Genomic DNA, 26747 nt, shown 5'->3' with positions numbered 1-26747 from the left:
GTGCACTCGAAAGAAACGAGATCACGGCACCAACCTCATTTATGGCTGTACTACACATTATCATCCTCTGGATAATGATCGTTGATCGCGCTGCTCTCTCTGAAGTAACTCACAACTTGTTCTTGATTGTGAATCTCCTCTAGAAATGACAGCGACTCTTTGTTTACACACGTGTTTCTGGGGCGTTCGAGTAGTCGCTGCTGTCATGTGATGTGCGTTTGACAGGACGGGACTGTACCTCACGTTCATTTCTTACAGATTACGAAACAAATAAACTTTTGTTTTCAAGTGTAATGGGTTCATTTAAAAGCACAGATGTCAAGCTTTACGTGGATATATTCTTATGTCTGTCAAGCAATATTCGCTGAGATTCAGTGTGTTAGTTGACCTCAAAAAACTATCATCAGCACATGTTTGTGGAGCTGCTCTCTCCCCCTAGAAGAATCTCATCTATATCGATTGCTGATTGGCTCCGTACTAGTAGGCGGGGCTTCATTCGACATATTGACCGTTGCACTTTTGCCCATACAAAACTATACGACACGTCTTGTGTATTCTATACGCTTATTTCACGCGGCCGCCATTTTAAAGAACCAAAGCGAGGCTGTGGTGGGAAGAAACGCGGAAGTATAGGACCAGCACTGTAAACATTGCAGTGACATGCCGTGGACTACAAACCTCCAGCTGTTGCCGAGATTTCAAAATACAGATATGGTGTAAACATCACTTTAACATCAGTCAGTACGTTTCATTTAAACAATTAAAAGCAATTTAGCATCAAACAACATCACAAGCTCTGTCAGATATGCTCAAGTGTCCTCCTCTTCAGTTCATGGCAGCAGGTAAACAGAGGGGACGCTTCCCTGCTTCAGCCTATGTAACTTGGTGAGCGATAAACACTGCAGTCCTCTGTAGCACACCCTCGTGTTGTCCCGGTACTGAAGTTTAAAACAGTCTAATTCCCGCTAAGTTAAAATTGTGAAGCGCCCTGATCGCGGATGACTCGACTGATCTTCACGGCTGCTTCGCGATCCAGTCTCCATGTATCTTATGTTTGCACTCAGTTTACCGCTCTTCACCCAGTGCAAACACAGATACACGGAGACTGGAGCGCAAGCGCGAAACAGCCATAAGGATCAGTAGAGTCATCAAGCAGATCGCTCGGCTGTGTTTGTGCTCAGTAAACAGCGGAGGGTGAACTGATGACCTTCTCGGCCAATCACAAGCATATCTGTTGAGCACGTGAACACAATGGCCAATCAGCGCTGTTTTAAGAAAGCCATCAGCAGTGCTTTAAATGTTAGCGGGAAATTGACAAATTTTCTTTTAATTCAGTAACGTGACAAGTCTAATATAGTAAAGAATCAGTCATTAACTTGAGTTTGATAAATGGCATCTAAAACGTGTGTTTGGGAAAGAAAACGTTAGCTAACTAGTGCCGTTTCCTTAACTTAGCTGAAAATGAGCTCTGATATCCTTCATATTTTCACCATTCATTCAGAACGGACCTTCGGGTCACTCAGAAGGCGGTGAAATGATAAATTTGTGTCTCTTTCTATTCGCTGATAAGATATACAGCCAAGTACACAACGTTCCAATATAACTCCCAACGATACTTCCGGGTTTCTTCCCACCGCAGCCTCGATTTCGCTTTTAAAAATGGCGCCGCGTGAAATCAGTCTATAGTCTTTGGCTTTACATGAACAAAGGAAATTAAGACCCATTAAAAAGATTACAGTGAATTTAGACGCTTTACTGCCTAAAATTGTATTTTTGAAATAGAAGACATTTTAAGACCCTGCGGACACCCTGTATAATAAACATTTCTTCCTCACTTTCAACTGTTAGAGACTCCAATACTTCAAAACAAACTGTATATATGCAATAAACATACACTATTAAAAAGCTAGAGCAAAGCATGAATTCACCGTTGGTGAAGTTGTAGGAGACGCTGCGTTCCCGGCAGAGGTTTTAGTGACAGCGGGGTCTCGACCGACTGCAGGCCCAGAAAAGCGTACTCCACGAACAAGCGGAGATTCGGCTGTCGCTACTCTCCTCCGCCACCCTGGAGCCCGGCTTCAGACTCAGAGAAACAATCTCCACACGAATGCACTCGGACGGCTGCGGGAGCAAAGCATTTCATGACACCTTTCCATCACTGAATCTGACATTAAACCTCACAGCAGCTGACATGCGGAGAATCAATCTGAATCTTCAGGGACTGTCATCACTTTCTACATCTGACAGAAAACAAGCAGGCATCGGATAAGCTACAGCTGAAGTCTGAATTATGAGCCTCCCTGTATCTTTCTGTTTAAGGGAAAGAAGACATTTCTAAACATGATAACTTTAATAACTCATCTCTAATAACTGATTTATTTTCTCTTTGCCATGATGACGGCACATAATATTAGACTAGATCTTCTTTAAGACACTAGTATTCAGCTTAAAGTGACATTTAAAGGCTTAACTAGGTTAATTAGGGTAAAGTTAGGGTAATTAGGCAAGTCATTGTATAACAGTGGTTTGTTTTGGAGACAATCCCAAACAAATATAGGTTAAGGGGGCTAATAATATTGAGCTTAAAATAGGTTAAAACAATTACAAACTGCTTTTATCCTAGCTGAATTAAAACAAATAAGACTTTCTCCAGAAGATAAAATATTATAGGAAATACTGTGAGAAATTCCTGAATCTGTTCAACATCACTTGGGAAATATTTGAAAATTGACAGGAGGGCAAATAGCTCTGACTTTAAGTGTACGTCTCTGTTTCCCAATGTGGACGTCTTGACCTACAGGGCACAGTTCTCTGCTAATGATGAAGGCTGGAGATGTTTTGTCCGTCAGTGTATCATTGGACTCGATCTGTCAAAACATGCCGAGTGTTTTTAGGCCATTAGGTTTAAGCTGACAGCAGTCATTAGATCTCTGTTTCTGTACACAATCCTCTCCGGACACAATAGGAGATAACATTCAGCTGATGGGTTACATCTCTGCACTGCAAAAAACGCTTGAGTTTTTGTCATCTTCTTATTCTAAATGCATAAAGATTCTTAAATTAAGAAGCATTTTCTAGACATGTACAAATTTTATTTTGTATTTCAGAAATAATGAGTCAAAATTAAGTAAGTTTTCCTTAAAACAATATAGTTTTTGGTTTGAAATGAGGCAGATTATTTAGACTGGTTTCATTCATTCATTCATTTTCCTTCGGCTTCATCAGGGGTCACCACAGTGGAATGAACTGCCAAATTATCCAGTATATATGTTTTACACAGTGGATGCCCTTCTAGCCGCAACCCAGTACTGGGAAACACCCATACACACTCATTCACACACATACACTACGACCAATTTAGTTTATTCAATTCACCTATAGCGCAGTATAGCACCAACACAGGGAAAACATGCAAACTCCACACAGAAATGCCAACTAACCCAACCTGGACTCGAATCAGCTACCTTCTTGCTGTGAGGCCACAGTGCTAACCACTGAGCCACAGTGACACCCAATGCAATGCAATGTAATGTAATATCACAAACTGGGGCAGCACAGTGGCGTGCGAATGAGAGTGTGTGTGAATGAGGGTGTATGGGTGTTTGCAAGTGATGAAACTAAACATTTAATTTGTCAAACCAAGTGATGAAGCGCACCTGTTTTTTCTGCTGTGTGCTGTGAGCAGGAACGATGCAATCATCACTATCATCATCATCATCTTCTTCATCCTCAGCCTGTGCGTCTGCAGAGAGAACAGAGCAGAAGTTTGCTGAAGCTCTGGAAAGATCATTAAATGTCTCATTTCATATGGAAGGTGTTGGCCAACTGTTTATTTTGGTGTCGTTCGTGTCTGTCGGTGGTCTCCAGCGGTCGAGAGGGAGATGTTAGACATGAACGCTTTAAACACAAGGTCAACAACATTAACATTTATGTTGTTGGTTTTCAGCAGGAAACACATCAGATATTGGCAGCAGCAGATGAAATATTATGCCTCTCATTTCGTTGGAAAAAACAATAGCACAGCTGCTTCCTCCAATGAAACTGAATACTAACGACTCGACACTAAATATTGTGGAGCAAAACAATTGCTATGCGGCTCTGCTGAATGAGAGCCGAAGCTCCGGGGCCTTCCTGACCACAACAACACTGACAAAACACAAAAACACAATACTGTACAAGCAAAACAAACCAACTGATGAACAGATCAATGAAGGAATGCACCAACAATGAATGAGCCAATTAACGAACCCAATTGATGAACAAGTAAACAAACAAACTGACTGATGAACAAACCAACTGATGAACAAGTAAACAAACAAACCGATTGATGAACAAGTAAACAAACAAACAAACCGATTGATGAACAAACCAACTGATGAACAAGTAAACAAACAAACCGATTGATGAACAAACAAACAAACAAACCGATTAATGAACAAACCAATTGATAAACAAGTATACAAACAAACAAACTGATTGATGAACAAACCAACTGATGAACAAACAAACAAACTGATTGATGAACAAACCAATTAATGAATAAACAAACAAACAAACTAACCAATTGATGAACAAACCAATTGACAAGTATACAAACAAACCAATGATTGAACAAACAAACCGCCTGATGAACAAGCAAACAAACAAACCGACCATTAAACAAACAAACCAATTGATAAAAAAAAAAAAAAAAAAAAAAAAAAAAAAAATCAAACAGATTGATGAACAAACAAACAAACTGATGAACAAACAAACAAACTGATGAACAAACAAACAACTGATTCTTGAATGAACAAACAACAAACCGATTGATGAATAAAGAATAAAACTGAGTGATGAACAAGCAAACAAACAAACAAACTGACTGGTGAACAAACTAATTGATGAAAAATAAAAAACAATAGGTTGATAAACAAACAAATTGATTAATGAACAAACAAGCAAACTAATTGATAAAAAACAAACAAACAACAAACAAACAACTGATTAATGAACAAACCAATTGATGAACAAGTATACAAACAAAAAAACAAACCGCCTGATGAACAAACCAATTAATAAACAAACAAACAAAAAACAACTGATGAAAAAAAAAATATATATATATCAAACAGATTGATGAACAAACAAATTGATAAACAAACAAACAATGAATGAACAAACAAACAAAAAAGATTGATAAACAATCAAACCGATTGATGAACAAATAAATAAAATAACAAACCGAAAATTAATGAACAAACAAACAAAGAAACAAACTGACAGATAAACAAACAAAGAAACAATCAAACCGATTGATGAACAAACAAACAAACAAACTGATTGATGAACAAACAAACAAACTGATTGATAACCAAATAATTAAACCGACTGATGAACAAACAAAACCAAACCAATTGATGAATAAACAAACAAACAAACAAACAAACCGATTGATGAACAAACAAACTGACTGATGAACAAACCAATTGATGAACAAGCAAACAAACAAACCGATTGATGAACAAACCAATTGATGAACAAACAAACAAACCGATTGATGAACAAACCAACTGATGAACAAACAAACAAACTGACTGATGAACAAACAAACAAACAAACTGACTGATGAACAAACCAATTGATGAATAAACAAACAAACAAACAAACCGATTGATGAATAAATAAACAAACAAACTGATTGATAAACAAACAAACAAACAAACCAATTGATGAACAAACAAACAAACCGATTGATGAACAAACCAATTGATGAACAAGTAAACAAACAAACCGATTGATGAACAAACAAACAAACAAACTGACTGATGAACAAACCAATTGATGAATAAACAAACAAACAAAAAACAAACAAACAAACCGATTGATGAATAAATAAACAAACTGATTGATTGAACAACAAAAAACAAACCGATAGATGAATAAACAAACAAACAAACAAACAAACAAACAAACCGATTGATGAACAAACTGATTGATGAATAAACAAACAAACGGACTGATGAATAAACAAGCAAACAAACTGACTAATGAACAAACAGATTGATAAACAAAAAAAAGATTGACAAACAAAGATACCAACTCATGAACAAAAAACAAACAAACAAACTGATAAACAAACAAACAAACCAACTGATTAATGAACAAACAAATTTATGAACAAGCAAACAAACAAACCGATTGATGAACAAACACACAAACCAATTGATTAACAAACAAACAAACAAACAAACAACACAAACCAAACAATGAATGAACAAACAAACAAACAAACAAACAGACTAACAATCAAACTGATTGATGAACAAACAGACAAACAAACTGATAAACAGATGAACAAATTAATGAATGAAAGCATGAATGAATAAAAACAATAATAATTGATGGCTTAAAATTTCTTACGCAATATTTTAGCACCAAAATGATTTTACGTTTTAATTTATGTATACTATATTAAAATATGCGTCCCAATATCCCAAAATCCAAACCCATATTTACTTACTTCTGAAACGATTCCTTTTATAATATTTTTTTGTAATTATTGTGTTGTGTGTGAGTCTCACCGGGCTGCAGCTGCTCTGAGATCTCGGACTCCTCAGACTGAGAGCTGCCGGTGATCAGCTGACCTTCAGAAAACTGAGACTCTTCCTCATCCTCCTCTTCCTCACTGACCGCTGAAGATGATCCTGCATCCAGTCTGATCACAGTCTGACGAACAGCAGGATAAACAGCAGAGTATTTCTCAGCTCTGTCACTAATAAACATTACAGGGCTGTCAGATTACCTTTGATGCAGGAGTTACAGATGCCCTCTGCTCTTCATCATCGTCATCATCTTCCTCAGTGGGTGTGTGTTGCTCCATCTTATGATTAATGCAAACATAAACATAAAAATCTAAATCAAACATAATTGAAAAAACATATAAAACTTGAGGTTATTTAATGCCTAAACTGGAGTAATAGGAATGGTAAAGCTTCACTTAGCAAACATCATAAGTGAACAAGGTTATTACCGTTACACAAAACTTACATATTTTAAATAAATAGTAGCTGGAATCAAATAAAATAAAGAAAAACTGAACTCTATGTACTGAACAACAACAACAACAACAACAACAACTACTACTACTACTACTACGATTACTACAACAACTACAACTAGGGCTGAAGATCTTTGCCCGAACCTGACTTAAAACATGCAAAATTAGCCAGATCAGTACTATGCATCTAGGCCAGTAGCAGCAGCAGCGAGAGGGTTTTCAGTGCTGCTGGATGCACCATCAGTGAGCGCAGGACCGCGCTAAAGCCATCTACAGTGGATACAACTACTGACTACTTTGATGACTACTACAACAACAACAACTACTACAAAAACTACTACAATTACTACTACTTCTACTACTACTATTACAACAACTACTACTACTACTACTACAACTACTATTTTTACTACTACTACAATTACTACTACTTCTACTATTACTACTACTACTTTTACTACAACTGCTTGTACTACTATTACAACTATCACTACTACAACTACTAATACTACTACTATTACTTCTACTACTACAACTACTTGTACTACTATTACAACTATCACTACTACAACTACTACAACTTCTACTACTACTATTACAACTATTACTACTACTACTACTACTACTATGACGACTACTACAACAACTACTAAAACAACTACTACTTCTACAACAACAACAACAACAACAACTACAACAACAACAACAACAACTACTACAACTTCTACTACTACTTCTACAACTACTGTTACAATTACTACTACTTCTACTACAACAACTACTAAAACAACTATTACTTCTACAACAACAACAACAACAACAACAACTACTACTACTACTACTACAACAATTACTACTACTACTACTACTACTACTACTATTACAATTACTACTACTTCTACAACTACTGTTACAATTACTACTACTTCTACAACTACTGTTACAATTACTACTACTTCTACTACAACTATTACTACTACAATTTCTACTACTACTATTACAACTATTACTACTACTACTACTACTAAAACAACTACTACTTCTACAACAACAACTACAACAACAACTTCTACCACTACTACTATTACTACTACTACTACTACAACAACAACAACAACAACAACAACAACAACAACAACAACAACAACAACAACAACAACAACTACTACTACTACTACAACACTATTATCAATAACATATTTATTACACATAATAATAACAACATGACAAAAATTTTACTTTAAACTTTTATTTACATGACATATAAAATTTGTAAAAATGAAATCTAGATAATTTGTTGTGTATATTATATATATACATACACCAAATTAATGTTAATTGAACAAATTAATGTTAATTGGCAAGAAACAGAAGAATATTTATTATTTTCACAAAGTTTAACTAAATAAAAGCACGACACTTATTAAATTAATTATAATAATAATAAAAATAAAAGCTAAAAACAAATATATTTAAACTAAACTTTTAATTGAAAATAAAACAAAATCACAATATTATCTCTATTAATTACTAAAGGATGCTAAAATAACTAAGGTATTACCTGCTTTTCAAGCTCTGTGACGTCCACAAAAGAAACCCTTTTCATAGTTGATTTCGGTAGTGTTCTCTGTCTGGGTCTGGGCATTGGAGTCTACAGTAAAAAAAAAAAAAATATATATATATATATATATACACACTGTACATTAGACAGTGATAAAACAACAAAAATACTCTGAGGCTAAAAACGGTGCAAAAACAAAAATAAAATTGTAGCTTCAAGAAAACCAACATTGAGCCCAATATTAACCCCATATTATGCATTTACTCTACATCATATATTATGTGTATAATTTTGACATGGCCTGACCTCAGAGAGCGATGGCTGAAGCTCTACTGTCTTCATTTGTGTTTCTGTCTCTATTTTCTCCTTTTCATGTGAAGTTTGTCTCTCCGGAGTCTGTTGTGTGCTGAAAACAGTGGATGATGGAGGAAGGTACGTAAACAACCATTTTAACGTCACATTTATTTGGCCGCTGGGAAGTCCTGCAGGGTCTGTCAGCTCAAATAAACCTGCAAAATACAAATGGGCAATGAGTGTCAGGCTGCAGTTCATTAAACGGCCACAGGTGGCGCTAATAAGCATTTTTCAGTTCTGCATAACCACCTTCTCCTACGCCTCATGATGCATTGCTTGAATTATGGAAGTAACTTCCGTTAAAACTAGTCTAGAGCACCGTCTGCTGTTACAAACTAGCCTAGAGCGACATCAGCTGTTAACAACTTGCGCTGTCTGCTTTTAAAAACTAGCCTAGAGCACAGTCTGCTGTTAAAACTAGCCTAGATTGCCATCAGCTGTTAAAAACTAGCCTAGAGCGCCATCAGCTGTTAAAACTAGCCTAGACTGCCATCAGCTGTTAAAAACTAGCCTAGAGCGCCATCAGCTGTTAAAAACTAGCCTAGAGCGCCATCAGCTGTTAAAAACTAGCCTAGAGCGCCGTCTGTTGTTAAAACTAACCTACAGCAACACCTACTGTTAAAAACTAGCCTAAAGCACCGTCTGCTGTTAAAACTAGCCTTGGGCGCCATCTGCTGATAAAAACAAGCCTAGAGTGCCATCTGCTGTTAAAAACTAGCCTAGAGTGCCATCAGCTGTTAAAAACTAGCCTAGAGTGCCATCAGCTGTTAAAAACAAGCCTAGAGCACCGTTCGCTGCTAAAACTAGCCTAGTGCGCTATCTGCTGTTAACAACTAGCCAAGAGCACAGTCCACTGCTAAAACTAGCTTAGAGTGCTGTCTGCTGATAAAACATAGCCTAGTGCGCCATCTGCTGTTAAAAACTAGCCTAGAGCGCCATCAGCTGTTAAAAACTAGCCTAGACTGCCATCAGCTGTTAAAAACTAGCCTAGAGCGCATCGCTTGTTAAAACTAGCCTAGGCTCATCATGCTGTTAAAAAACTAACCTAGAGCACCGTCCGCTGCTTAAAACTAGCCTTGGGCACCATCTGCTGACAAAAACAAGCCTAAAGCGCCATCTGCTGTTAAAAACTAGCCTAGAGTGCTATCAGCTGTTAAAAACTAGTATAGAGCACCGTCCGCTGCTAAAACTAGCCTAGTGCACCATCTGCTGTTAAAACTAGCCTAGTGTGCCATCTGCTGTTAAAAACTAACCTAGAGCACAGTCCGCTGCTAAAACTAGCCTTGGGCACCATCTGCTGTTTAAAAACTAGCATATAGTGCCATCAGCTGTTAAAAACAAGCCTAGAGCACCATCCGCAGCTAAAACTAGCCTAGTGCGCTATCTGCTGTTAACAACTAGCCAAGAGCACAGTCCACTGCTATAACTAGCTTAGAGTGCTGTCTGCTGTTAAAAACAAGCCTAGAGCGCTACCTACTGTTTAAAACTAGCCTAGAGCGCTGTTTGCTATCAAAACTAGCCTAGTCAGCCTAGTTTTAACCTTAAAATCAACCAAATTATGTAAAATTATGTCATTGCAACATGTGTCTGTCCTCACCGGTGATGGTTTTATCATGTGCCAGCGAGACGAGTGGTACTCTGGCCTTCCCCAAATACAGCTGGTTCTCAACATCTAAATCATCAAACACATAAACCACCAGAGCCTCTGATCTCAAAAAGGCATCAAGGTTGGAGTTCATGGCCATCGGGAAGACCATGTGATCCTCAAACTGAGGCTCCGTAGTGCAGGCTATTATTGGTGTATCGTGGTCAGGAAAGTCATAGAGTTTGTAAATGATGTAGGGACTGGGTTGGGTGTGAGGACCTTTAGGTTTGAGGTTACAGCAGAAGTGTATGCTGATGCTCAGTTCATTTAGATCTCCATTTATCAGTGATGAGGAACTAGGAGCAGGAACTGATAAAGCCTGAAAAAAAGCAAAGAAGCCAGTCATTTTGGAAGGTTTTGAAGTAGGAATCGTTCCCTAGACGGAGTTGTAAACAATACCTTGCTATCGCTCAGGCTTGTGTTGAGGAAACCAAGTGCTTTGACTCTCTCCTTGTAAAGGCGAATGGCTTGATCCATAGGAACCTTCAGTTTGAGCCAGTATTCAAGAGTACCAAACACTTGGATCTCATCTGAAACACCTGCAAACATGTGGAAGCGTATTTATGATTGCTTTATAGTTCTCTTAGACATTTTAAAGACATTTTTTGCTAGATTGGGTCTATTTCCAATAAAGGCAGGAGCTAAAATCTGCTGTTCACCTCCAGAAACGGGTTTGACCATCCTTGCCATAGATCCTCAAGGAATTAAAAGTAAAACACCCTTTAATTCAATGCTAGTAGACATGCAAAGACTCACCAACTAACTGAATGGTGCTAAACACCTTGCCATCTCGCTCCAGAAGTTGATTTAACCGGATCTGACCAGCGGCCACAGTGCGGAAACTCAATCCCTCGGCAAGCTGAATTTCCACCGTAACAGAGCTGGTGTGAAGATAATTCAAGAAGAGATCATCCACTCTCACAAGATACTGAGACGAGAAGCTGTAGTCTGGATGTCCACCATGAACCACAGGTGTGGACTGAAGCTCAAAGTCGTAGAAAGCGTATGTGCAGAAGGTGGACGGGTCTTTGTCCTTTAAACTTTCTACAGCTTCAGGTGAAAACTGTCCTTTCCCCAAGTGGATTTCCAGAAGGTTCTCGCCTCGGGCCAGTTGGACGGTTCCTTCGAATTCATCTGTAACATCATCACTGGTTTCATCTGGCCTGAAAACATGGGTCTTGGTCCCGTATGCAATGTCTTTCAGCTGGGCTGGAGGGACACAGGAAGAACTGGTTTTACTAAACAACTGTTAATTGGGGTAAACATTGGGAATCTGAAGATCAAGTATAGGATGCAACCAAACCTTCAAGTTTTCTTATCTTGGCAGCTCTCATGTCCAGAAGCTGAGCCAACTTCTCTGACTTTAATTCATACTCCAGTTTCAGATCATCCATCATACGATTGACTGCTTCAACTTCAGCCTACAATAAAGACATATAAATATATCCATGTGTGTCCAAACGAATCATTACACTTACTTTGATAATAGAATTGCAGTTGAGGCCAGACCATTTAAATGCAAATCCAAGCTTATATTTGAGCAGGTTGGGTCTAAGTCAAAACAGAGACCAAAGTAGGTAATGACTGAGCCAAGGCAGAGGTCACAAGAGAGTCAAGTCAAAGTCAATACAGATATAAAAAAGCGAAGATACAGAACAGAAATAGGTCAGGTCTGAGTCAAGAGAGGTACAAAATGGACAAATCTCAGACAAAACTGAGACAAGAAGGTTGAATCTGGGTTAAGGCAAAGACCTTCACAGGGTCAAGCCAGAGTGAAAACATATCTGAAGAGAACTACACCACAGACAAAACAGAGACTAGTAGACAAATTAATCTAGATCAAGAGAGAGCCAAAAATTATGATTTTAAGTCAAGACCAAGTCCAGAAAAGGAATTAGTCATCAAAATCAGAAAAAAGCCATGTTTCTGTCAATACCAAGAAAAGAAGAGGGTCTAGTCTATATCGATATCAGACAAGAGTCAACTCTAAATCAGGACCCAAGAACAAAAAAGGATCAAGTATAAGTTAAGACCAGAAGAAAGCCATGTCTGAATAACAAGACTAGAAGAGGGTCAAGTCTAATTTAAGACCAGAAGAGAGTAAGTATAAGTTAAGACCAGAAGAGGGTCAAGTCTAAGTCAAGAGTATGTCCAGAATAGGGTCAAGTTTAAGTTAAGACCAGAAGAAAGCAAGTCAAGACTAAGTCCAGAAGAGTGACAAGTCTACGTCAAGGATATGCCCAGAAGAGGGTCAAGTCTAAGTTAAGACCAGAAGAGAGCAAGTCTAGGTCAAGACTGACAACTGAAAACTGTCAAAAAAAAGAGAGTCAAACTGAGACCTGAAGATGTTTAAGGCCAAGTCAAGACAGAGACCAAGACAGAAGGCAGAAAGGGCTCAATTTTTTCCTTAACAAGACGCTTAAAATAAGATCTCCAGGATGTATATTACAACACTGCTTGATAATGAAGTGTATTTTCCACAGATAGGGGCACTGATGGGCAAGACTTCTTATCGCCTCACAGTTGACTAAAATAATTGAATGTTCATTTTAAACAATTTAATTCAATCATTCTCAATTATCAAAAACGTTTGAGTCTATTTTAGGAGATGAATGGTAATTAGTTACGCAGTCAGTTAGGTCAGTCAAATCCTAAAGCGCATCTTAACATAAATCTATTTTATATTATTTCCCAGAGAACCACTGTGTGATAATAAAGTGGGTCAATACTGATTTCACGTTGGCTTCTGTATAATAGAGTGACAGTCAGATGATTATCTAAGGTCAACTACTGGTAGTATCAGTGTGAGGATTGATCAAACCTGGTAGTCTTTATTGATCTTGTGCTGGATGATGAGCATGTTCCTGGTCTTCTCCAGCTCTTGAAATGTCTCCGCATGAGTGGCCTGCAGTTCCTTTAAAGATCGCTCCACGTCCACCTTCACATCTTCCTCCACCTTCTCCAGGAATCCAAGCTCACCGCTCTTCTGACTACGACGGACCTGAAAGATCATTAAAAATGCAAAACAATAGTGAAATCTATGCAATAATGTAGATAGCTGAAATGCACAGATGATCAAAAGCTTGGCTTCTTTTAATTTTCCTTCGGTTTTATCTCTACTTCAGAGGTCGCCCAGTGGAACGAACCGCCAAATATTCCAGCATATGATTTATGCAGCAGATGCCCTTCCAGCCGCAACCCAGTACTGGGAAACACCCATACACACTGATCTACATACACTATGGACAATTCACCTAAAGCGCATGTGTTTGGACTGCGGGGGAAACCAGAGCACCCGGAAGAAAACCCACGCCAACATGGGGAGAACATGCAAACTACACAACTGACCCAGCCGGGACTCGAACCAGCGACCTTCTTGCTGTGAAGCCACAGTGCTAACCACTGAGCCACCATGCCACCATTGTAGAAATTAATTACACATTTCAATAGCAAATCCCGGGGTAAACAAAAACAGTCCAGGGGTAAAATTCTATTGTGATCCCGAAAAGGGTCAAGGTTCATTCTATGAGAGTTTATGACCCCTGGTGCCAGCAAGTCTGCCAGTGACAATCACTCTGTGACATCTCATCTACCAAGTTGCTGGCCAGAGCTAGAGTTGTCCTGTTTTCAAAGACGTTCCATAGGAAACCCCCCTATACACAAAGACCCATACACAAAGACACATACACAAAGACACACACACTTTTGAAATGGACTCAGAAATCCCAAAATTCAACCCAAAGTAAATGTAATGTGTTCGTAAACATTTGTATTCTCTTCCTTAATTTCCCCCTTAACCCTTACTTCGGTATATACCCTTTTTTAGACATTAGACAAACCAAGAATGCATGAATTATGTTTTATGTATTTCTAAAATAGTCATTTCTGGTGTCATTCTTCTCCATACATAATTCTACAACTCATGATCTAGGACATAGGATGATAACTTGTATGCTTTGTGCAGTTTCAAACCATGAGTTTTGTCTGTCTGTCTTGGGACTGTACGCACCAGCGAGGAGAACAAAGGAAGTCTCCCGCTCGACATTTCCTCTCACGCCATTGGTCAGTCAGGAGAGATTAGGAATTACCTGACCAATGGCTTTAAATACCTGTTACACCACTCAAACCTCTGCAGAAGGTCTCCTGACACAAAAGGGTCAGACCGCGTTTCTGTACCAACATGAGTCCGCGTTATCCTCAGATCTGTGTCGCAAACTCCACGCCAACGAAAGGACTTCTTAAAAGACTTCATCTTCCAAGCATCAGTGAAACTCGCACAACAAAAGAGAGACAGACCCACTAAATTCAGGTATTTAGTCGTGCACTATGCTGTGCCGCTTTATCAAAAAGACGTTTGTATAATCTCGGTGGTTCTTAAGAGTTGTGTGGAACTGAGTAAGATTTGCCATTCTTTTATCCAAATTCTTTTATTTCCTCGCTTTCTTTCTTTTCTATGTTTTTGTTGTGATGTTTTGTACGTTTGTTTGTTAAATGTTAGACTAGTCAATAAATCACGCTATAACAACGCTAGGTTGTCTTTGTTTTGCCTCACAGAAAAGGTCACTTTAACGATAGACCCTTGCTACAAGCTTAAGTTTAAGAAAACTTCTAAACTATTCATCTACTACACAAGTAGTAGTTATAATTCCCTATCTAAATAAATAAAGAAATAAATCACAGAGCGGGCAAAGTCATTGCTATATTTATTTTGTTAAAATAACTATAAGTTAATTCTGAATATTCAATATTAATAATAACTTGTTATTATTAATTATTAATATTTATAAATTGAGCTAATTTCGCTACATAAACTAAATAAGATTTTAGCGCTAGTGTATGAGTGTGTGTGTGTGTGTGTGTGTGTATACGTGTTTTTGTGACATATCAGGACACAATTCTGTATAATGACACAGGTATGACACAGGTATTACAAAAAGGAGGTGAAATATGAAGGCATTGGTGACGCCTTCATTTCTCAAAAAGCTTATAAATCCCACAGGATGAGTTTAATCAGAGAGTAAAGCTGCACACAGTCTCCTGTGATGGTTGGGTTTAGGGGTAGGGTGGGGTGAGGGCAATACAATATACGGTTTAGACAGTATAAAATGAATGGAAACCTATTTAATGTACCCACTTTTCACAAAAACAAACATGTGTGTGTGTGTGTGTGTGTGAGAGAGAATGCAAGTGTATGGGAGTTTCCCAGTACTGGGTTGCAGCTGGAAGGGCATCCGCGGTGTAAAACATATGCTGGAATAGTTGGCGGTTCATTCCATTGTGGCAACCCCTGATAAATAAGGGACTAAGCCAAAGGAAAATGAATGAATGAATGAATTTTTATAACTACTTTTATAATTACACTAGGCGGTTCATTCCGCTGTGGAGACTATATATAAATAGTCTATAATAAAGGGACTAAGCTGAAAAGAAAATGATTGATTGATTGATTTCACTGTTGATCTATCCCTTAGCCCAGGCATGGGCAAACTCGATCCTCGAGGGCCGGTGTCCCTGCAGAGTTTTGCTCCAACACTAATCAAACACACCTGAACACCCTAATTAGTGTCTTCAAGATCACTAGAAAGCTACAAGCAGGTGTGTTTGATTAGGGTTGGTGCAAAACTATGCAGGGACACCGGCCCTCCAGGATCGAGTTTGCCCATCCCTGCCTTAGCCCCTTAATATAAAGTGGGAGCAAAATCTCACCATAAAAACAAGTAAATGTAATTATTTAAATAATAATAAATCATTTGTAACTAGTTTTGCAGATCCAGTATTTACCTTGATAAGCATCAGGGCTTCGCTGAGCTCAGCCGCATCGATTTCACTTTCCTTCAGAGAGCAGAATCACAATTCAACAAATAAAACTTCCACATTGTTTTGTTTCTTTTCCGGATGAATTATTCCCCCACGCTGTGATAAATATTGCACCTCACCTTGGTGAAGAACTTCATGCGATCTTTAATTTCCTCCAGTTGCTGTTTCTGCTCGAGGTAGCGCAGCTGAAGTTGCTTGTTTTCTTGCGTCAGGTTTTCATTTGCATCTTGCGTGAAAAATCAGACATCAGTGCGTGAAACACAGCATCGGTTTAACAGCACCTGCGGGTCGTGTGTTGGATTTACCTCTCTCGGCCTTGATCTTATCCAGGATCTGGTTTTTATCAGCGAGGTCAGACTTTAATGCCGTCTCCAGCTGAGCGACCTGCAGTTTGAGCTGCTGTTCTCTGGTTCTCCATTTCTGCTCCTGACTCACATCAAACGCACTGGTGCGACACACAAAACTACAGTCAGAGCAAAACACTACACAAAAATGATCGCAATAATAGGCATGAGCAATAATAACAGTGATTCTGCAGTTAACACACAACACAAGGCCCCATTTACACACAGTATTAAAGGTGTAGTTCACCCAAAAATAAACATCCCCTGCTCATTTACTCACCCACAGTTCATCCAAGATGTAGGGGACTATTCTATTTAGTACAGCATTAAAGAAGATTCTGAGTTGAATCTGCTCTTGGTGATTCTTATAATGGCAGTGAATGGTGACAGGTTTTTAGATTCAAAATTAACACATGCAAACAAGTGTAAATCCATATCCATGGCTCCTGATGACACACTGAGGTCTTGTGAAGCAAAACACTCGCTCAGTGAAAGAAATTGAACCTTATTTAAGATATTATTAGCTTTATTTTTAAGATTAGCTTTAAGATATTAGCAGCTTTTGAGCGACTATGGTCTGGTTGTACAGTTGAAATCAGAATTATTCACCCTCCTGTGGATTTTTCAGATATTTAACAAATGATGTTGAACAGATTTAGGAATTTTTCACAATTAAAAAGCCGTTTTTAACATTTTAAACCATTTTAGGGTCAATATTATTAGCCCATTATTATTAAGAGATCTTGTGAAGCAAAACAATCGCTCCATGTAACACCACAGTGTGACTGTAGTCCATTTGTAATCCGGCTGCGTTGATAACTCACCAGTATCTATCAACATCTGGCCTCCCGTCCAAGCACACACACTCACCCTTTCGTCATCAAAACGACTGGGGACTGCATTCACACATGCATGAGAACTGTTTGAATAGGCTGGGGAACGTTTATCAGGGACCTGCATGTTTGGGAATTTAAGTTGAGGGCACTTCTGCTTATGTGTTTATACATTATTAGTATTGAAGAGGGGCGACACCGTGGTTAGCACTGACTACGTTTACAAGGACACCAATAATTCAATTTTAATGCGATTAAGACAATACTCTGATTAAGAGTCGACCATGTAAACAGCGATTTTTGATTAAATTAATCAGATTAAGGTCATAATCAAACGAAAGAGAAATCGACTGAAGACGTGTGGAGTATGCTGATTTTAGCCGCATTGTACAGGCATGTAAACACCTTAATCGAATTATAACCGTCATGTAGGACTTTTCGCCATGTTTTGCGACACACACATCACGGCTGCTTGACAGTCTTTGCACCTACCCAGTCAGTGCAGACCACAGACACCTGCATCGTGAAATGCTGAGTTTTTTTTTCCTCCATTAAGCATGCGGTATGAACCTCCACTAAAATAACACTGCCAGCAGTTCATAGTTGCATTCGATAACTCGTTTGTCATGGGGGGCATGCATGAAATGTTCGTGAATGAAAGTGAAAGTGCCAAACTGCAGGTAAAGTCAACAAATTAAAAATGAAACACCAGAAATTACATCAAACTTTAGAGGAAATGCGGATAGCGCAGTGACGCAATGACGTTAATCTAATTATGGGCTATAACATGTAAAACGGGATCATGAAAATAACACTCAAAAAGCAACTCATGTAAAAACCTTAGTCTTATTATTCTCTTAATTAGTTTACAGAATAATTCGATTACTGACATCCATGTAAACGTAGTCGCCTCACAGCGAGAAGGTCGCTGGTTTGAGTCCTGGCTGGGTCAGTTTGCATTTCTGTGTGGAGTTTGCATGTTCTCCCCATGTTGGCGTGGGTTTCCTCCGGGTGCTCCGGTTTCCCCCAAAGTCCAAACACATGCGCCATGGGGGAATTGATGAACTAAATTGGCCGTAGTGTATGTGTGTGTGAATATGAAAGTGTATGGAGGTTGCAGCTGGAAGGGCATCCGCTGTGTAAAACATATGCTGGATTAGTTGGCGGTTCATTCCGCTGTGATGACCCCTGATTATTAAAGGGAATAAGCTGAAGGAAAATGCATAGTATTGAATACATTTATCACCTCACCTTTTCACTAGTTTATCACAGTTTTCTTTAAGCAAGTCTCTCTCTTTCTCCAAATCCTGGATTCTCTCTTGTAACTGAAAACAGACCAGAGTTATTAGTTATTAGGATTATATCGTTATAATATTGTAGTTATCAAAAGTTTGTAGTTTATAAATATTACAGTTTATTTATTTCAGCTAGTAAATACATTTCTCGTTTTCGTTTAGTACAGCTAAACTGTGTGTATTGTGTGTGTGTACCTCCAGCAGGTGTCTGTGCTCCAGGGCTCGGCTGGTGATCTGTGTCTCCAGCTGTAAACTCTTCAGTCTCTCCTCCTTCAGCTGCCGGTTCCCGTCCTCCACCTTCAGCAGCGCAGCATCATGACTGGCCTTCAGAGTCTTCATGCTCTGCAGACAACCAAACACAGCAGCTGCTACTCACATCAACTCCAGCAGAGGGCAGCAAATACACAAACAGGCACATACAGACACACACACACACACACACACACACACACACACAATCAATTTATTTCCTCAACATTCTACACACAATCCCCCATAATGACAAGATGAAAAAAGGGTTTTAGAAATTGTTGCAAAAGTTATTAAAAATAAAAAAGCTGTAAAGTCACATGTACATCAGTATTCACAGCCTTTACAATGAAGCTCTAAATTGAGCTTAGGTACATTCTGTTTCCACTGATCATTCTTGAGATGTTTCAGCAGCTTCATTGAAGTTCACCTGTGGACAATTCAGCTGATCGGACATGATTTGAAAAGGCATACACCTGTCTATATAAGGTCCCAGGGTTAACAGTGCATGTCAAAGCACAAACCAAGCATGAAGACAAAGGAATTGTCTGTAGACCGCCGAGACAGGATTGTCTCGAGGCACAAGCCTGGGGAAGGTTACAGAAACATTTCAGCTGCTCTGAAAGCTCCAATGAGCACAGCGGCCTCCATCATCCACAAGTGGAAGATGTTTAAACACCAGGACTCTTCCTAGAGCTGGCCGGCCATCTAAGCTGAGTGATCGGGGGAGAAGGGCCTTAGTTAGGGAGGTGATCAATAACCCGATGGTCTCTCTGTCTGAGCTCCAGCGTTCTTCTGTGGAGAGAGGAGAACCTTACAGAAGGACAACCATCTGTGCAGCAATCCACCAATCAGGCCTGTATGGTAGAGTGGCCAGACAGAAGACACTCCCCACCTGGAATTTGCCAAAAGGCATCTGAAGGACTCTCAGACCATAAGAAACTAAACTCTCTGCTCTGATAAGACTCAAATTGAACTCTTTGGAGTGAATGCCAGGTGTTACGTTTGGAGAAAACCAGGCGCCGCTCATCACCAGGCTAATGCCATCCCTACAGTGAAGCACGGTGGTGGCAGCATCATGCTGTGGGGATGTTTTTCAGCAGCAGGAACTGGACGATTAGTCAGGATCGAGGGAAAGATGAATGCAGCGATGTACAGAGACATCCTGAATGAAAACCTGCTTCAGATTGCTCTTGACCTCAGACTGGGGCGACGGTTCATCTTCCAGCAGGACAATGACCCAAAGCACACCGGCAAAATATCAATGTAGTGGCTCCACAACAACTCGGTGAATGTCCTTGAGTGGCCCAGCCAGAGACCAGACCTAAATCCTATAGAACATCTCTGGAGAGATCTGAAAATGGCTGTACACAGTCGCTTCCCATCCAACCTGATAGAGCTTGAGAGGTACTGCAAAGAGGAATGGGCCAAAATTCCCAAAGACAGGTGTGCCAAGCTTTTGGCATCATTTTCAAAAAGACTTGAGGCTGTAATCGCTGCCAAAGGTGCATCAACAGAGTATTGATCAAAGGCTGTGAATACTGATGTACATGTGATTTTACAGCTTTTTTATTTTTAATAAATTTGCAACAATTTCTAAAACTCTTTTTTCACATGATCATTATGGGGGATTGTGTGTAGAATGTTGAGGAAATCAATGAATTTAATCCATTTTGGAATAAGGCTGTAATAAAACAAATGTGGAAAAAGTAAAGCGCTATCAATACTTTCCGGATGCCCTGTACTCACATATACACACACATAGCCACACAAACAAACACACACAGACACAAACACAGCAGCTGCTTCTCACTTCAATTCCAGCAGAGGGCAGCAGACACACACACACACACACACACACACACCCCCAAACACACACGTGCAAACGTGTTACATGTGTGTTTGTAAAAGAGCATCTACTGTTATTTCTATTATTTTATTACTATTATTAATATATTTATTTACTTATTTGTTTGTTTTCTGTTTGTTTTTTAGTGAATGCTGTTCAAATTTGTTGAATTTTAAAAAACATTTATGTCAGTGCTTGAAAATATGTTTTGACCAACAGTTTTAGGCTTCAGTTTTCATCACTGAAACATCCCTCAGTACCTCCTGCTGCTGCAGAAATCTCCCCTCCAGCACTGTGAGTGTGTTTGCCTTCTCTGACAACAGCTTCTGTAGTTTGATCATCTCCACGTTATCCTTTATTGTCAACCTATAAAACACATTGAGCATCAGAACAGCAGGTCTCGGGTCTGGTGTGATGATTGAGAGTGTTTACAGGTGAGTGGGCTTGACAAACCACCTGTAGAAAACACACTCTTTCGTCTCTTTGGCATTTTAACTGATATAGGTGCACCAGACACTTTCTTACAACCAGTTTATAGAAGTTTCATATCTCCTAAATGTGAATTTTGTCACTGTTTTGGAGCACACTAGCTTAGAGATATCCTAAAAACTATCAATACTGATACAAACATCTAAAAAAAAAAAAAAACTATTTTAATTTCATGAGACCTTTAAAGAACAAAAAAAGATTATGCATTTATTAAGTGTGCCTCACACCGGTGAGCGGATTTGATAAAGCACCAGTACAAAACACACTTTAACCAACACCTGCACCAATTTTGCCCATTTGCAGCAAACACTTTCTTACAATCACTCAACATCTGTTAAATAAATAAATAAATTTATGAAGTGTGCCTCACACAAGTGAGTGGGCTTGATAAACCACCTGCAGAAACACTACTTCTCTTGCTCTAAAAAATACAAATAAAATAAAAAGCACTCCCTAAATATTGAGAGCCTGGCCGAAGACAATATACCCATCTATATTAAAGTTGCCATGGGTAATTTTCTAATTTATTTCCTAATATTTCAAAACAAGTAGAAAACATTGCTTTGAATCGTATTAACAAATGATGTATTACTTTTTTAATTCTAACCTATTGCAATAAAAACATAAACAAGCTCCTTTATAAGACAGTGGAGTTCAATGCTGAATACACTAGTTTTTTTTTTTTTTTTTGGGGGGGGGGGGGGGGGGGGAGGAGGATGACAGGACAGTATAGAGAATTGACAGGAAACCATGGGGAGCAGAGAGAGGGGAAGGATCGGCATAGAACCGCGAGGGGGGAATCGAACTCAGGTCGCCGTGAGCACTGGAGTGCATGTGTCCACGCACTAACCACTACACCACTGGCGTCGACCTGAATACACTAGTTGAGAAGAATCTGCCTTTACCTTGATTTGCTCAGCAAAGTCTCTGCATTGTCCTCTATCCGTCGGCTGACAGTATTTACATTTTAAACTAAATTACAGCATTTAAATTGACACATTTCATTTCAGTTAGCTTTTTTTTGTAGCTTAACAATTAAACAAACAAATAAAAGGTTACATTACATTTGAAATGACAATCTCTACCTCCCCATCATTCTCCCTCTTTTCTCTAGGGATGGCGGGTCAAATCAAAGGTTTACCATGGGCCAACTTTGGCCCGAGGGCCCTCGCTTGGGCATCTCTGTCCTATACAAACTAACAATACTGAGACGTACATCAAAAAAACGATTTTAACTTCATAGGACCTTTAAAGAACAAAAAAAAACCGCCAAAAACATTGTGTTTTTATGACGTGTGCATGACACCGGTGAGTGGGCTTGACAAACCACCTGCAGAAAACACACTCTCTCTCATCTCTATGTCAGATACTGGTTTTGCACCAGTCACTGTCTTATAATCACTCTACATCTCTTAAAAACATTAATAAATTGTGCATTTATGAAGTGTGCCTCACACCAGTGAGTGAGCTTGATAAACCACCTGTAGAAAAGCTCTATTTTCTTACCTCTCGCTCTCTAACAAATAAAAATAAAATAAAAACACTCCCCTTCTCCTTACTCTAACACTTAATTCTCTGAGCACAAACAGTTGCTTTATATAATCCGCACTTGTTGTGTGTATTGCCTCTTAATGTGAATCGCTGAATGCCTCCTCAATAGTAAGTTGCTTTAGATAAAGTCGTCTGCTAAATGGCTTAATGTAAATGTGAGCGTTTAGAGTAGAGAGTATGACCTCTGTCCGCTGGCCTGCTGTTCTCGGACCTGCAGCAGCGACTCCTCAAACTCTCGGTCTCTCCTCTTCAGCTGATCTCTCATCATCTCTGCTGATCTCTCCAGCTCCTCCATCTGCATCTGCTGGCTCTCGATCACATTCTCCCTGAGGGCACATCAAACAGGCATCCAGCTTAATGTTATTTTAGTTAGGCATGCACACTAGGGCTAAAATATAAATATATAAGGTGCACATATGCTCTATAATAATAGAGTGAAAGTTTATGTGCTTTTAAGGCACGTGACAATGTATTATGCCCCTTTTCACAAGATGTAAAATAAGTCTCTAACATCTCTAGTGTGTGTGAAGTTTTAGCTCAAAATACCACACTAATAGTGTTTTCTAACTCTCTGAAACTGACCCTTTTAGGCTCTGATCCTAATTGTGGTGTTTTGGTGACTGTCGCTTTAAATGCAAATGAGATTGTGCTCTTTTTAGAAGAGGGCGGAGCTACAGATGCCTGTGTGTCAGCATATTGGCAGATTCAAAAACAAGACTAATGTTCTATGCAAATAAGGGAGAGATGGTCCCTAGTGGGCGGGGCTTCCCCCCTCTGATGACATCATACAAAGGGAGAATGTCAATCAAAGTGTTTCAGACTGTTTTTATCAAGTCTGATTATAAACAATACAATAAATACATGTTTATCATTCGAAGCTGCTTATATTCACACACTATTCCCACAAAACTGTTTAAATATAAACTTATAAGCTAGCCATAGTTTAATAATGACATGCATAGATTAATTTTCGGTCACATTTTATAATGCGGGACACGTTAATGTTAGCTAATATATTTACTAACATAATTACGTAAATATATATTAATTATATTTAAATAAATATTTATTAACCTTTTACGGTATGTAACCCAGGCTAGTAGCCAGGGGTGGTTCGGAAAACCCACCCCTCACTGACAAAGGTCCAGAATTTGTCCCATACATGAGCTCATTTGTCCTGTTTTGATTGCTATGCCATCATAAATTGTGAAAATGCATGTGGCATGACAATACAGAAATATACAGCACCATCAAAAAAAATCCGCACCAGACTAATGGAATAAGAAACAAAATAGAATGACATGTAAAAAGGAAGGAGGGAAAAAATATTACCAAAAAAACAAATAATTACAGAGACATTATTAACCTTTACATCTAAGGAAAGCCCCCATATTTTGTCATACATCTTCTGTTTGGAGAAAAAATTTGGAGGTGTCGTGGATTTCCATTCCATCACCGTACCAAACATAAGCGAGAGTTGTTGATGTCTAGGCCAATTAGAGCCTGGTCTGAACACCCAAACAATGCTAATGCCACATCAATTTTAATGTCCATTTCAAAAGCCTGGGAAATTAAAGTTAAAGGGCACATATTATGTCCTTTTATAAAAGATGTAAAATAAGTCTCTGATGTCCCTAAAGTGTGTGTGTGAAGTTTCAGCTCAAAATACCACACTAATAGTGTTTTCTAACTCTCTGAAACTGACCCTTTTAGGCTTTGATCCTAATTGTGGCGTTTTGGTGACTGTCGCTTTAAATGCAAATGAGATTGTGCTCTTTTCAGAAGAGGGCGGAGCTACAGATGCCTGTGTGTCAGCATAATGGCAGATTCAAAAACAAGACTAACGTCCTATGCTAATGAGGGAGAGATGGTCCCTAGTGGGTGGGGCTTCCCCCCTCTGATGACATCATACAAATGGAGAATGTCAATCAGAGTGTTTCTGCAGACTGTTTTGATCAAGTCTGATTATAAAAAACACAATTGATCCATTTTTACGATTAGAAGCTGCTTATATTCACACACTGCTGCCACACGACTGTGTTTAAACCCCTTATAAAAGAGATTTGGGCATAATAGCCCCCCTTGAAAGTATTTATACACAAGAAATTGTATTGTTTATAACTTTAGATTAATTACTCATACGATAAAAATTATACAGTGTTATTTTACATTTAATAATTCAATTTTTTATACCTGAATACTGTTAGACTCCCTACAAAACCATAAATCACTGTTTATTTTATTTGTTTCTTTGCTATGTTGCATTTATCTATGCTTAAAATTAGTTTATTATATTTTATGCAGGTGCACTACCTTATAGGCTCTCTTTTTTTTGGTGTAAAAGCATTAAGGACATGTCTGAATCCACTTTTGCTATTTTAGATGACGGAAAAATTTGATTTGCGCCCCGGCGCATGGTCTAACAGGGTTGTGCTTATTCTCTTGATGAGCTCTGGGTGTGTTTTGAGCATAACGTACATTAAACCAATCAGAGTCTCATCTCTCATTTCCTTTAAGAGTCAGTTGTGTCACGCCATGGCACATTTGCTATTTACATGGTGGACTTTGTAAGTGTGAAAACTAAACGCTTTACTAGAGAGAAAACAGTTAAACAGAGCATCTGCAGTGCACGGATAAAGAACGAGCCTCCTCCATTCAGCCTCTTTACTTTCTCTTTACTTTTACTCCTTTATTTTGGTGAAGTAAGGAAAAGGTGTTGTACTCACTCCACTAAAGACATCCATTAGCCGACATATTTAATTTCATTTGTTAAGTGCAAAGATTTGTTTCAAAACTATTTCTAAATTCAGTTCTAATTTCCAGCAAACTAATAAATAAACAATAATAACGAAGTGTGGTCAAAAAACTGATTTCTGCATGTTTTTATGCCCTATATGGTGATTCAGACGTCTCTGAAACCCCACAGGAGGACAAATCTAAACTTGTTTTTATTCAAACAAATATAAATATCCATATACTAAATAATGCTGCTAATTTATCGAGTAATATATATTAGCATTTATCAGTCAAACATCCCATTTCAGTGCAACCCTAGATTTAGTGTTGTGTTTGTTTGAGGGTCTGTCAGTGCAGATTGAGTGACTCACAGGTTGCGGATTTCAGCGCGGGCCTCGTCCAGCAGGCTGTGTCCATAACGTGGCAACAAACCCTGCGGTGGCTTCGCACTAATTTCTCCCTCAACATGCCTGAGTGCTTCAAGAAGAACAACACAACAGGGTCATACTTTTGTACCATACTTAAAATTTAAACCAGCTATCGTGTTCTCCAGCTTTATGTTTTTGTATAACATTAACATATACATTTGCATACATTTAGTCACTGAGCAAAAGTTTGCATCCAACTAACAAATGAGGAAACCTTGAGAACTTCTTTAATACAAATCTCACCCCCCAACATAATTCAAGTGTTTCTGAATTAGAATAGAATAGAATTAGAATATAATGTAAAGTTAGTAGAGTAAAATAGAACACAGAATTGTAAACTTAAGAATAGAATAGAGTAGAACACACTATACAGCATGTAAACAGAACCTAATATATTCAGAATAGAATTGAATGGAATATAGTAGAGTACAAAATAAAAGGACAACACAGAATAGAAACAGAGCAGAACAGAAAAGAACATACAGAACAAAAATAGAATAGAATAGAATGTGTCATACAATATGTAGAACAGAATATATACATACTATTCTAATAAT

At 38.6% G+C, this 26747-nt stretch overlaps 1 protein-coding gene across 1 annotated transcript in view; it reads right to left on the bottom strand.

The window, feature by feature from the left end:
• The window catches only part of rpgrip1l (RPGRIP1 like), a 34270-nt gene that overhangs the window by 971 nt on the left and 6552 nt on the right, over window positions 1-26747 (bottom strand). The window contains 21 exon segments of the mRNA XM_056451253.1: window positions 1929-1956; window positions 1958-2034; window positions 2037-2121; window positions 3657-3742; window positions 6564-6708; window positions 6785-6862; window positions 8601-8690; window positions 8907-9109; window positions 10552-10918; window positions 10999-11138; window positions 11356-11808; window positions 11903-12020; window positions 13421-13600; window positions 16381-16431; window positions 16536-16642; window positions 16722-16861; window positions 18845-18918; window positions 19084-19230; window positions 21247-21352; window positions 23209-23352; window positions 26134-26239. Coding sequence (XP_056307228.1) covers window positions 1929-1956; window positions 1958-2034; window positions 2037-2121; window positions 3657-3742; window positions 6564-6708; window positions 6785-6862; window positions 8601-8690; window positions 8907-9109; window positions 10552-10918; window positions 10999-11138; window positions 11356-11808; window positions 11903-12020; window positions 13421-13600; window positions 16381-16431; window positions 16536-16642; window positions 16722-16861; window positions 18845-18918; window positions 19084-19230; window positions 21247-21352; window positions 23209-23352; window positions 26134-26239 — 2925 coding nt within the window.

This window comes from Danio aesculapii, chromosome 25 (assembly GCF_903798145.1).
Source record: "Danio aesculapii chromosome 25, fDanAes4.1, whole genome shotgun sequence".
Taxonomy (NCBI): domain Eukaryota; kingdom Metazoa; phylum Chordata; class Actinopteri; order Cypriniformes; family Danionidae; genus Danio; species Danio aesculapii.
The sequence above is the reverse complement of the archived record's forward strand: the minus strand, read 5'-3'. Positions and strand labels throughout refer to the sequence as shown.